This window comes from Carya illinoinensis, chromosome 14 (genome assembly GCF_018687715.1).
Source record: "Carya illinoinensis cultivar Pawnee chromosome 14, C.illinoinensisPawnee_v1, whole genome shotgun sequence".
NCBI classification, from domain to species: domain Eukaryota; kingdom Viridiplantae; phylum Streptophyta; class Magnoliopsida; order Fagales; family Juglandaceae; genus Carya; species Carya illinoinensis.
In genome coordinates, this window is record NC_056765.1 from 9,155,013 (window position 1) to 9,168,030 (window position 13,018).

The following is a 13,018-nucleotide window of genomic DNA, read 5'->3' on the forward strand; positions in this document are numbered from 1 at the left end:
TTTTTGCATGAAAAAAGTATTCTTCTTTTGCACCTAAAAGTTATATTATCTTGTTTGTTGGTCTGGAAAACCTGGGGCCATGATGATTTCTTGGATATTCCAAGCACACCCATCAATATTATAACTGTTTCATTGGATCCATTGGCCTCAAATATCATGTTCATCCAAATCAGATCTATCAGATTTACAGTAAAATAGCTTGAGTCATGTTGTTTAGCTAAAAAATAAAACTCCATGAAATATTATTACTCAAAGTGGATCAAGGATCTGACCTAGGTTGAAGATAAGCAAGTGGGTGGGATGACTTGAAATCTTGTGAGTAGTAGCTGTAGATCAGTTACAGGCTGTTGGATTAGCTGTTGGGTGTAATTAACACTGTTGTGAACATGGGGATTTAAAATAGTTGCCTACTATGCATGAAAATGAAGTTTCAACCATAGATTTTTGTGCAGCATCCTTGCGTTGTCTCTAGTTCACTTCACAATTCAAAATCTTTGGTGAGTAAGTCATATGCGCTCCTTTAAAGTATGCGCTGATCTCATCTACCACCATTGAATACAATCAATTTACAAATTGACTTATTTTCGTGTCTCTTTTTTTTGGGAACTTTCATGCTTCATCCACCATTAACCTAACTATAGCTTCAACTAAGGCCCAAGTCTTTCTTGTCTATGCCTCCCAACCATCTTCTCATCATGAGCTAAAATTTCATTAAAATCACCCATGACACATCATTTACAGTTTCTTATAGGTTTTATGTGTCGATTTGAATAGTAAATTAAGATGAAAGTTAAAAGTTAAATAAAATATTATGATAATATTATTTTTTTAATATTATTATTATTTTAAGATTTGAAAAAGTTAAATTGTTTATTATATTTTGTGTAAAAATTTAAAAAAGTTGTAATGATGAGATGAGATGAAACACTTCTTATATCCAAATGGACCTTAATGAGCCAAGCAACTTCCATGCTTCTTCCCTCCTACTATTTTTAATTTAATTTTAATTATATAATATTTTTATTCAACTTTTTATCTCTCATTTTTCGAAATCTAATAAAATATCTTAATTCAAACTATTTCACTACTAATTACAAACAAATTTATTACTATTTACGGAGATTATATTCAAATGAGACCTAAGTCATTTATAGTGCACTTCATTCTACTATGGCTTCCCAGTTTTGTAGCGATCATAGTGGAAGATGTACAAAATTCCATTTGATATGCATTCGTGGAGAGTGCAAGTGCCGTGTAATTATTTTGAAAAAAAGTTTGATCTACTATTAAAAAATTAATTTTTTTATATGAGTTCCGTATTTATTCACTTTTTTTAAAATGATTGCGTGACGTTTGTACAATCAGGACTACAACTATCATTTCTTTAATTGGAAATAAGGTAATTTATATAACAAACTGACCAATTCCAATATATATGTTGCATTATTTTGAAAAATATGAAAAATAGCTATGAAAGTTGACCAACATATAATATCAATATAAAGTAACTACTCTCTATATATTTTTTAAGCTCCTAACATTCCATATATGCTTGTTTTTCATGCTATGACTATGACTAAATTGTTGTCATTCAAACTAATTACAAAAGAAATAGAATAATTAAAAATATATTTTGAGAACGAAATTCGAAATTGGTCAGCTTTGAACTATTCAAAGTATATTACTCGTGTAGTTTTCTCTTCTAGCCATATAGAAAAGAAATAAATAATGGTATTTTCCCCCATTTTCTTTATTGATGATTTTCTGCTTAGCAGTCTTAGTAGTTAATTATATATAAGGGAGTTCTTATAATGGATAGACAAGTGGTGCAATATAAATCATAATATAATCGAGCTCTCGGTTTTTGCTCAAATTTGAGAATTTAAAGTGAAAGAAAGATAGACATATTAACTACATATTACTATATAAATATTGTTCAAGTTCGTATAAATATTACAGACAATATAAAATAAGCAATAGATGCCGTAAGACCCACTTAATGTGTTGATCTCTTTTCTACTCGAGATGTTATTTTGAAATAAAAATTTTATTTACAATTACTTTTGTATACTTGTATATTTTGGTGATGTGATTGGGTATATTAATTTTTTCTAAATATAAAAGAAATAATATAACTAATTATATTCCTAAAATGTATAGAGAATATATAAGAGTAACCGTATGGATATAATTCTTATGCCTTTTATTTTTCTTACCATTATTGGTCTTTTTCTTCTTTTGCTTCAACGGGTGACGTTAGGTGATGGGCTAAATTCTCTTCTAGGGCCCCCAAGTACTTTCATTCCTGTGGGGAGCCTTTTCTTCTTTTAATTTATACAATTTCATTTTTTTTTTTAATATTTAAGATGACGCAGCACGTTGACGTCAACGTACACACGTATCCTCTTTTGATTGTTTATGACATGCCAATTAATTCTATTATGAATAATAATTTTTCAATCTTTTATTTTAAGGAATTAAGCCTGGTGTAGATCTAGACTTTTGTTGGACTGGGCCTAGCAAATTAGGCCCATTAACTTGAGAAATTTGAGAGGTGTAAATTGATCCGGTCCGGGGATGATGCACCGTTTTGGTCCATTTTTTCCAGTTTGGTAGATCCAGCCCAATTATTTTTTTTCATTTTTTCTTCTTTTATTTTTAAATAAATTAATAAAAAAATTTATTTAAATTACTAAATGAAAATTAAGTGAATTCTTAATATAGATTATGTAACTAATTAAAAAAATATTTTATATAGCTAATGATACTAAATTAGATAAAAATACATCATTAAATTATATAATTACTATATAAAAATAATATATTAAATTATTAAAAATATTTTAAAATATATATAAGAATTCTGTTCGTTCCATCCAGTCTAAAATTTATAGACCTCAACATCAGCCTGAATGGTCTCGGTCTACAATTTACTGGACCGAGACCGACCAGTCTAAAGTTCGGTCTGGTCAAGTTTGGACCAAATGTTTTGGTTCGATCGGTTTTTTCGGTCCAAACCATCCTGCTTACATTCCTATGAGAATGGTAAATGAGATTCTATATTATTTAAAAATTCTACCATTTATAATGAGTATATACAAGGAGTTTCAATTGACACATTTTGTTTGGAATCTTTTTTTTTTTTTTTTTTTTTCCTAATCATCATTTTGTTTGGAATTATTAAGAGGTATGTGGTTATAATTGAAGGCAAACTGAAGTGAATGCTTGAGAATCCATGAATCACATACATCATATAAGAATAATAGCTTGATGATAAGCATTGAAAACAAAAGAATCAAAAGATCAGAGGAAGAAATAATAGGATTGTACCACATCTGTAAGTGGTAATAGCAGACATTAGATCGATGGAAAAACTCGACCAATACAGTATTACACAAGCAGAAAACCATTTTCTCAGACAAACTCAAACCGCATAAGAAGCCTTACTGAGTTGTATTTCTCTCCTTTACGGTCAAAAAGGGGGACTGCACGGATCCCTGGCCTCAATTCCCACACTGGCAAACAAGTTTGGCCGCCGAAATCACCCTTTCCGGACATGTCATACTCACGCACTACAACTCTAAGCAAGGCTAGTTCAGGAACAGTCAATGGAAATGTAAACTCTTCATCCCAAACTGGAGTCCAGTCGTCCTCTATTTTCTTTGTTTCCTTCATTATGTTATCAGCTGGGACTCCTGCTATGCCAACCTGCAGCAGAAATCGAGGGATAAATGTACACAAGAAGAACTTAGAAAAACAAAATCCTCAGGGCTCATATATTATTGTGCAATGTGCATGCTTGGCTGTTAACTGCAAGTTGCAGAGTAAGGAGGACCAGGCTTTGCTGGCATAATGTTTGTCATCGTCAGAAACATTGATATACATCCCACAAAATAAGAGAGGTTGTCCCTTGGGTGATAAAGCAATACGTTGTTTGAAGACAGCAGGAACTAGAAAGCATGAGAAGAATATTTTATGATGCAACTAATGCACACAAACTTACCCTGGTGTAAAAATCTGGGGGTGAAAACTGATCGAAGTGTGTTTGTTTAAAATCCAAATGCCACCCATCTCCCATATATACTTTCACCTGTGGGGGATGATAAGTCTTGAGAAAAAAGGAAGAAGTTATCAAGAAAGTGCAGAACTGATTTTAGTCTAACAGGAGCCCACCTTTAAAGTCGTCTTCACTTGCAAATTTGCTTTAGGATCAAACACTTCATTATTGGGCCCCACTTTCATTAGAAGATCAGGCTTTCTCACATAGCCACAACCCCCATTGGATCTAAACATCCCATGCATCAACCATAGATATTTGCCATATCCCTGCAATTGTAGTTGATTACATGACATCTAGTCTACACTGATACTCAGGTAACAAGAATGCTGAAGAAGACTTTTGTCCCCTTAAACTAATCTTACATGTTTGCTCTAATGCAACTCTGCTGACCAGAAAATATTTGACAACCGGGGAATTGAGGAAAACGTTTACCAAAGCACTAAATGTCTCAATGACCTTAAAATTTTCGATTTGAATACAACATGTCAAAAGGAACAGAAAATCTCTAGAAGGAATACCAGTTCAAGAAAATACTCAACATCTTGCTCTCAATCTAATCACAAGCAATCTTTTGATATTTCTAATATTCTCATTATAGGATAGCACGGATTAAAAGTGAGGAATGAAACAAAAATTGAACACCTCAAGAAATTGAAAGAAAAGTAATGAAAACTTTGGTTAATCAAGCCATAATGTGATGTGTGCAATTAGAGATGAACAATGAACCAAACCTGCATATTAAATGCTACCATTTGAGCCCCATGCGTCCAACCAATTAATGGGTTGTAGTTGGAGGAGTTAAACCGAGTACCCTTGGGGTACACTCTCAGGAAATTTCTCTGGGTAAATCTAAATATACAGGGGAATTGCTAGCATCAATTTATAAAAACTTCGTAGAAACAACAACCCAAAAGAAAAAGTATGAGAGAATTATTTCGACAGCTTATCCTAGAAATTTGTTTAGTACCTAACAACATCCGTTCCTTGAGATGAAACAGCCTTTTCAAGTGCTTGTTCACTCAAACTCAGGCGTCTAAATTTGTTGAGTTCAACTTTTAACGCCTCCTTTAGACCACCCTTTGGTTTTCCAGCGTGAATAGCAATTAGACCCTTGTATGAGCATGGACCTGGTGGACGTGACTCATGATCAGAGTCATCATGATCCTCATCATCCTGATTGTGCTGAATTGAATCACTATCGCTCTGCAATCGAATTGAGTAAGATTTATATAACTAAAAACATAATGAAGTTCTTATGTGGTGAATTTTCTTTCTCAGCGCACCGTTTCATCATCTTGTTCATCAGAATCCTTTCCCTTGAGTGAATTCTCCATCTTTTCCTTGCTACTCTTAGCTTGAAGAAACTCCTTTGGAGGTTTGGTTGATATAATAAACCGATACTTCAATTCTTCTGGTGAAGGGAATTCTTTTAAACATTCAGATTCAGGATAAAACAACTTATCTTCAAATGTTTGAGTCATCAGCTAAAAAACAAACAATGCCACTGTTAGACTATAAGTCCAAAATAGAAAGGTGGTCCTAACTAATAGAAGGAATTTAAAAATACCTTGGCTACTTTAGCCTGAAGATCTGGTGTAAGGTGATCTTCAAGAGTTATTATGACAGGGTATGGTGATGCAGAAAAGGCATGCTCTTTAATGGATTTCAGGCATTCAATAAGTTCCACCGGAGTTGTCAGGGTCCTGCATTTATGGGCGCACACTTTTAAACAAATCAGAAGTGTTATTTGAAAGCTTTATAGAAAAGAAAAACAAAGATCCATGAAAAGGAATGATGAATGGAGTTCACTCAAATTTCCAATAACTACAGTTTACTAATTGATTCTCTTCTGCACATCAAGGTAACAAGTATTTACAGCCCATTTCCAAAAAACATAGAAGATTCCCAGAAATGCACATGGGCTCCTGAGTCCCACTCAAACCCCTTACAATGAAAATAAGGCAGTCACCTTCCATTCGAACTTTGACAAGTTACCCCTTTCTGAATCCTTTGATCACAAGAAAAAGTATCCCTACATCTACTTTAAAGGCTTCCCCCCCAAGCTGAAATGCCGGGGGATTATAACCTTCAACCACCACAGAGGCTTTAAAAGACTGCTTGCACTTTAATTGGCTTAGACTGCTGAAAGAGCAAGCCGTGAAAATTGAAATTGCAAAAAACCATGTCAAATTGAATCTCCAATGATAATGGACATCCGAAGATACAAAGAGAACGTTAAATTTTCAAACACACCAATGACACAGCAACTGTTGGAGAATTACAGTGACTTTAAGGAAACTCTTGAACTGCAAGAGAGATAATCAAGTCCCATAATCTAATATATTCAGAGTGAGACGTGATTTTCATACCATCCATGATAAACATGAACACCATCTGTTGCATCATTATTCGGCCAAAGATCAAGCTCTACTACTCGTACACCTCTATTCAGTGCCTTTATAATTGGAAGAACACTGCAGTCACTATTGAGTTGGTTACCAGTCAGATATGAATTATGACCAGTGTAGATGAAATAATTAGACACTGGAGCTGTCATATCCTGGTGAACCTGAAACAAAAATGAATATATATTTAGTGTCGAACGGCAATGGACTCGATGATAAATTGAAATTGCTCTTGGTCTCCTAGTAAATAACAGATTACAATCTCGAATGAATGAAGCTTCTTTAGATGTTAAATTTGCAACTGACTTCGCCAAGAGAAGAAAATCTTAAAAATATGAAATCTACTTATCTGATTATTAACTAGCTCTAGTCGATTTTTCTTATAACACATTCAAAGATGAAAATTGACTACACACTGAACAACTAATTTAGACCCAGTTTCTCAATTGCCCAAACTGAACTCTTCTAATGTCTCTTGAGCTCTTACAACATCATTTCCCTCCAATTGGGTTACTGCGAAAACACAGGAAACTGCTGCACTTTTGTTCAAAAAGAAAACAAAAAAACAAACGAAAAAGTTAGATTTCTTGTTTCCAAAATGGAAAACTCCACTAACCCACATGATCACGTGATTACACTGATGCCATTAGGAGCAAACAAACTGAACGTCAAAATCCATTTCCTTGTTCCCAAGCAAACCCCACAGGAAACAAAAGCAGACAAAATAAGAAGTACCTCATCTACAATAGGCGGATTAAGCTCCATTGAGAACAAGTAATAGTGAAAATCATCAAGGCTGATAGTGTGTTTCCTGGTGTACTTGGACATATGGTGTCGCTTCTGCAAGACCTGCTCCACAACCCGCACCGCGTCTGAGATCGACGCGCCGGTCTCACCCTGAACCTCCACCAAGAATCGGTGCAGCTGCTCCACCGTCATGTAGTTCCCACCCTCCGCGTACTGCTTGAACGCTTCCTTCACGTCCGGTGGTGGCCCCGACTCCTTGATCTTAAACTTCCTCGTAAAGCACACGCACATCCTATACGTCCCCATATCGCAGGAAATGAAATCTCTGCCGCGTCCCTCTCAGAAACTCAAAGGCTTTGGATACTTTGCTGGGTGGATCAAAGTCAAAGCTTGAGATACGCAGAGAAAGAGAGTGAGAGAGAAAGAGGGCGAAGCTGGGGAAAAAGGGTCAGGGATGTGAGTTAGTGGTAGAAGATTCTCTTATCTGGGTGGTGTATATATAAAGAAACAAAGACTTCTAGGTTCAAATGTAGTTGGTTCAGGTCCCTCTGCGTTGCTGGTACTTTTGATTTTCCAGTTTAATTAATCCTTGGACGTTTCATTTCATTGATCTTTCACACTTCAAGCATTTTCTTCAACGCGTTAGTTTGGGGGTGCCTTGAACAAACCCATACACAGACACAGTCGACTCTGTGACTCACGTTAGACAACGAGGACGATCCATGTTGCAGCTAAGCCACATCGATGGAGTCAATCTTCTTAGTCAACCTGTTTTCATGTGAATATGATTAGGGAAAAACTTCAAACAGGTCGGGTTTTTTTTTTCTCCTTTGCACTGACCAACAGCATTTGGACACGAATAGAACGTAAGTGTGTTACGATGTGTGTGAGTTGAGTTAATTTTTTCTCTCTCTCTTAAATTCATCGCATCCCCTCTATCATTTTCCGATATCTTCTTCCCTTCTCTTTTTGTCTTTTCTCTCGTCCCTTGACTTTTCCTCTCCCCTAAGAGCATCTACATTGGCTTGGCCAAATGAAGTGCTTAGCTAAATTTTACATGATTTGATTCAAAAATCCTTCACATTGGATTGGGCAAATTTAAAATAATTTAGACTTTTGCTATAGTGGTTGACTAAAGATGGAAGACCACTATTCATTTATCAAACATTAAAATATTAATTTCTCATTCCAAACAAATAAATTAAATTAATTAAAATATAATTAACATTTAACATTTAGAATATAATTATTATTAACAATATTTTTTTAATATTAATTGAATATAATATAATTATTATTAACATTTAACAATACTTTTTTAATATTAATTTAATTAGAATATAATTACTATTAGCATTTAATAATACTTTTTTGTAATATTAATATTAATTTAATTAGAATATAATTATTATTAACATTTAATAATACTTTTTTAAATATTAATTTAATTAGAATATAATTACTATTAACATTTAATAATACTTTTTTAATATTAATTTAATTAGAATATAATTACTATTAACATTTAATAATACTTTTTGTAATATTAATTTAATATAATATAATTATTATTAACATTTAATTGGTAGAATTACAAAATATGAGAAAATAAATTAAATAAAAAATTTATTAATTTAATAATATTTTATTATTATGTAGAGAATAAATGGCTAATCCAACGTGGGAATTGAATTTTGATGGAGTAGGCAAATGTAAAAAAGTGTTGTTATTAGCTAAATTTAAAGATGAATTTGACCAAACCAATACCACTGCTCTAACCCAATTCTCATTTTCTCTTTCTCGTCTTTCTCTCAGGGTCCCATCTGTTGAGAAGTTTTGTGAGTGTTTTGGAACGAATTCATTTATCTTCCTTTAACTCGATCTACATCCTTGGAATTTTTTGCTGGGAGGGCTCGATAAAGCCTCCGACTTTTCGTTTCGACCATTTCTAATCCACTAAAGAGAAAAAGAAGCTCTTTTCAAAAATAGTTGTCACACATGCGACATGCCGAACTTGAACCAGGGTCGAAGTACCGAGCTGTGCAGCAAAAGTGTTTGACCATTCTCTGTGGCTTGATTTTCTTCATTTTTTTGTCTCGTTGGAGAAGCTTTGCATTTTGAAGTAACAGTTGCAAAAAAAGGATTATTGTCTGCTTCCTCAGAAAGACCTAAAAAAATCTCATAGCAATTCTACTTATCATTATTACTTCATATATTATATTTATTTTTTTTATTTTATTCTTAATGAATAATTATATTTTTTTATTTATTATCTATATACCATATATTTAATAAAAATAAATAAATAAATTATATACACTATATGGTGTAGAGATGATTAATAAGATTTTTCATATTTTTAAGAAACTATACAAGTAATTTGGAAAATAAATAATATTTACAGTTTTATGGTATTTAAGTTTTATACATTTTAAAAAAAAAATAGATAAATTTGAGATTTACATGAATTTTTTTTTTTTTATAATAATAGACCTAATTTCTTTTTTAGAATGAGTGCGAAACTTGCCGGCCATAAAACTACATCTAGCATGTCATTAATATTTTCTTTCTAAAGTTAAGTAGTGAAATAGAAATAAACACATAAAATGAGTTCCGCAATATTTATCAAGTGTTTAATGATATTTAAAATTTCATTTAAACAATTAGACATTATGTTAGATTTATTACATATATATATATATATATCCATTTCTATTTCATTTAAGTCTTAAAATTTGATTTAAAAAAAAAAACTTTAATTCTAATAATAAAAGAAAAATCCGAGAAAGCTCTAAAGGATGTGGATTTGCATCAGAACTACATATATATGGAAGTGACACTATTTTTATGGTACATGTTTTTTTAATGAAAAATCCATGATAAAGTTGAAAATGACATGGCACTACAGCTCCCATCCAACTAATAATTTGATACTGCTTATGGGGGGTCTCTCGCATCTATATATAACTATAATTCTTGTGCTTGTCTTTTTGTCTTTTGGAGAATACGTGAGGTGTATATGATATCTAAATCATTCATGTTGCTTTTGAAGGGTAACATAATGTGTGAAAGGAATAATACCCTTATGTCACCAAATAATTTGTCAAGATCTCAACGCGAAGATTATATGAAGATATAAACAGTACTATTATTCATATGCTATGTAATCTTGGTATTGACCACAAAAACAAAGGGGAGAGAGAGAGAGAATTTATCCCGACAATGTAATTGATATAACACTTAATTGCATGGCATAGAAGAAAATAAGAAAAATAATATTTACAGTTTTAGTTATATAAATTTTGTATATTTAAAAAAAACAGATAAATATGAATTTATATAAAAAAAATTATAATTTAATAGTAAATTTTTTAAATATATATATATAAATATGTACGAAATTTATATAATCTAAATCTGTAACAAATATTAAAGCATTGCATGAGGTTGGTAAATGCAGATCAGCACGAGATTCACGTGGAGCACTTTACCCCCCAAAGAAAAGATGCATTAAAAGGAGACCACACAAATCTTTTATTACACTATTTAAAGCTCCACATGGGATCTCCCATCATTGTATGTCTACCTTTTATTCGTTGATTCCAAGGTCAAAAGGCTAAAAAACCTCTGTGCACTTGCTTTGAATTTGGACGTTTTGGACAACCACAGCTGAAATTACTCTATCATAGTGATCACGGATTAAAAACTTCTACAGTCTTGTTACACCGAAGCCGACCAGCACGCTAATTAAATTTAAAGTGGGACTATTATAATTTTTTTTTAAAATTCAAAATATTAAAAAAATTTTAATACTATTTGTGGGAATCCCCCAAGTATACATGTCCATGCGCAACCACCTCCTCATGGGTATTCAGCTACACACCAAAAGTTTCTTATCTATATTAGGACATTCCAATTCTCTGGCAGCAAGTATTGATCATAAATTATTGCACCAAAAGAAGCTATTAGAAATATTCCTCTGGGTTAAGAATTGCGGGTGTTTATCCCTTATAGCTTTTTCTATAAAAAGAGATCATTTGCTGAAAATTAAAACTATCCTCGTTAAAGTGGGCAATCAGGAAAAAGTAAAATGTAAGGAATCATCACTGAGGTGAGCGATCAAGACAAAGGGCTTTAAGCGAAATACAAAACCTAGAACAGAGGGTCTTTTGAGAGATAAAGAGTTTGTTTATAAGTGTTTATAATTTTGTATAAACATATTGAAAATACTGAATTTTCGCTTCAATGGACGTAAGAAAGTTGTCGAACTATTTAAATATTGTCTCTCTATCGTTTTGTGTGATTTTTGAATAAGTTTGAGGCGTAACATTATTGATGTAAAAAGTTTCTACGTCAGCGGTGTGCTATGAAAAAAGAATGTTTATAAATAGATTTTATCTTCGAAATAGCATATAGGTTTGAATTATTATTTTGTGGAATTAATGAATATATATTGATGTTGTGATAGTACTTTAGAGGAAAATGTTATCTATACTTATAATTTTAGTTACATATCCATTTGTGCTAATGTGTTTGCTATTGAAAATGGTAAAAATTTTAAAATTTGATATTTCAAATTCAAACTGTAAAAGAAAATATTGATAAAATAGGACTACCGCTTAGTAAATATAATATTGTGCATAAAATTGTACATACATGTAGCATTACATTAAGACTTTAATCAAGCCGAGCCAGTCTATGGATTGCCGAGCTCAACTCGACTTAAAAAATTTGAGCTTGAGATTTTTATCTAATTTTTGTTTGAGTTTAGCTCGATAAGCTAAGTTTTCAACTCGAGCTCGATCTCCATCTCGATCTAAAATCGAGTTCGAGTTGAGTTGAGTTGAGCCGAGCCAAGTTGAGTAGGAATTGTTAATTTTTTAATTTTTGATAAAATTTAATAATTAAGAAATTACATGAAGAAAAAAAAATCTAAATTTAATGAAATTTTTACAACTAACAAGTAGACTCTTTGTTAAATTAGAGAATTGTAAAAATTAATATATAACTAGTTTATATTTATCCATAATAACCATATATTATATGCATACATACATTACCAATACATATTTTACATATAGATAATATTATTATATATATCAACATTTTATATACAATTCCTACCATACGTATAATATGTATGCGTGCGTATAGCATTACGCTTCATCTTAGATTACCCCTTTCTGTTTTATATAAAACCCCTTCCTGTTTAAGTGAGAGAATCTCTTCCTTCTCTCTAAGAAAGAAGTTTCAGAAACCATCCGAGGGAGGTGGGAGCCTCCTCTCTCTCTCTCTCTCTCTCTCTCTCTCTCTCTCTCTCTCTCTCTCTCTCTCTCTCTCTCTCTCTCTCTCTCTCTCTATTTTTGTTTTTTCTTTGCTTTTTCTAGTTTCAGTTTCCATGCTTCTCAGTTTTTTTTTTTCTTTTTCCTGGGTCTTGGTTTTGGTTTTAATAAAAGTCGTTGGCTGTGTTTTGGTGCGTTGTAAGACCACGGGCTTGGTTTCCCGAGTCGTCCTCCATAACAAAACACGCAGCTGGGTGGGGAGTCTGTGCACGATGGAGGAGAAGGATCTCGGCTTCCTTTGGCCATAGTTTTGGGTGGTTGTAAATCCATGAACCTGCCCGCTGTTTCTGACCGGATGTGTGGTGTTAGCTTTCAGATGTACGAAGGAAGGTTTGCTCTTTTGGAATGTACTCCCGCGGGTTCAAACGGAAGGAAGGGGTGGATGCACACTGATGTGCATGGGTGGATCTGTTCAGCCTAGGGTGCCCTGCTTCACCGAAGGAAAGCAGAGGAAGTTTTTCGGG

The 13,018-nt window shown here is 32.8% G+C and overlaps 1 protein-coding gene across 1 annotated transcript; it reads right to left on the bottom strand.

Annotated features, from left to right (window-relative positions):
* Window positions 1–3,201: 3,201 nt before the first annotated feature.
* Window positions 3,202–8,059, bottom strand: LOC122293179 (phosphoinositide phospholipase C 4-like). Its single transcript, XM_043101668.1, has 9 exons — window positions 7,201–8,059; window positions 6,430–6,629; window positions 5,628–5,763; window positions 5,344–5,544; window positions 5,028–5,263; window positions 4,792–4,909; window positions 4,174–4,326; window positions 4,004–4,090; window positions 3,202–3,708 (listed from the first exon to the last, which is right to left on the bottom strand). Exons 1-9 carry the CDS (start codon window positions 7,516–7,518, stop codon window positions 3,415–3,417), a joined length of 1,743 nt encoding a protein of 580 aa, XP_042957602.1. The 5' UTR covers window positions 7,519–8,059; the 3' UTR covers window positions 3,202–3,414.
* Between the last annotated feature and the right edge of the window lie 4,959 nt (window positions 8,060–13,018).

Excerpts from the sequence above, each read along its gene's own strand:
- LOC122293179 (XM_043101668.1), bottom strand. The coding sequence starts at position 7,518 with ATGGGGACGTATAGGATGTGCGTGTGCTTTACGAGGAAGTTTAAGATC. Across the intron at positions 5,264-5,343 it reads ATGAACAAGATGATGAAACG|AGCGATAGTGATTCAATTCA; the intron begins GTGCGCTGAGAA and ends ATTCGATTGCAG. Across the intron at positions 4,327-4,791 it reads TGGTAGCATTTAATATGCAG|GGATATGGCAAATATCTATG; the intron begins GTTTGGTTCATT and ends CTACAATTGCAG.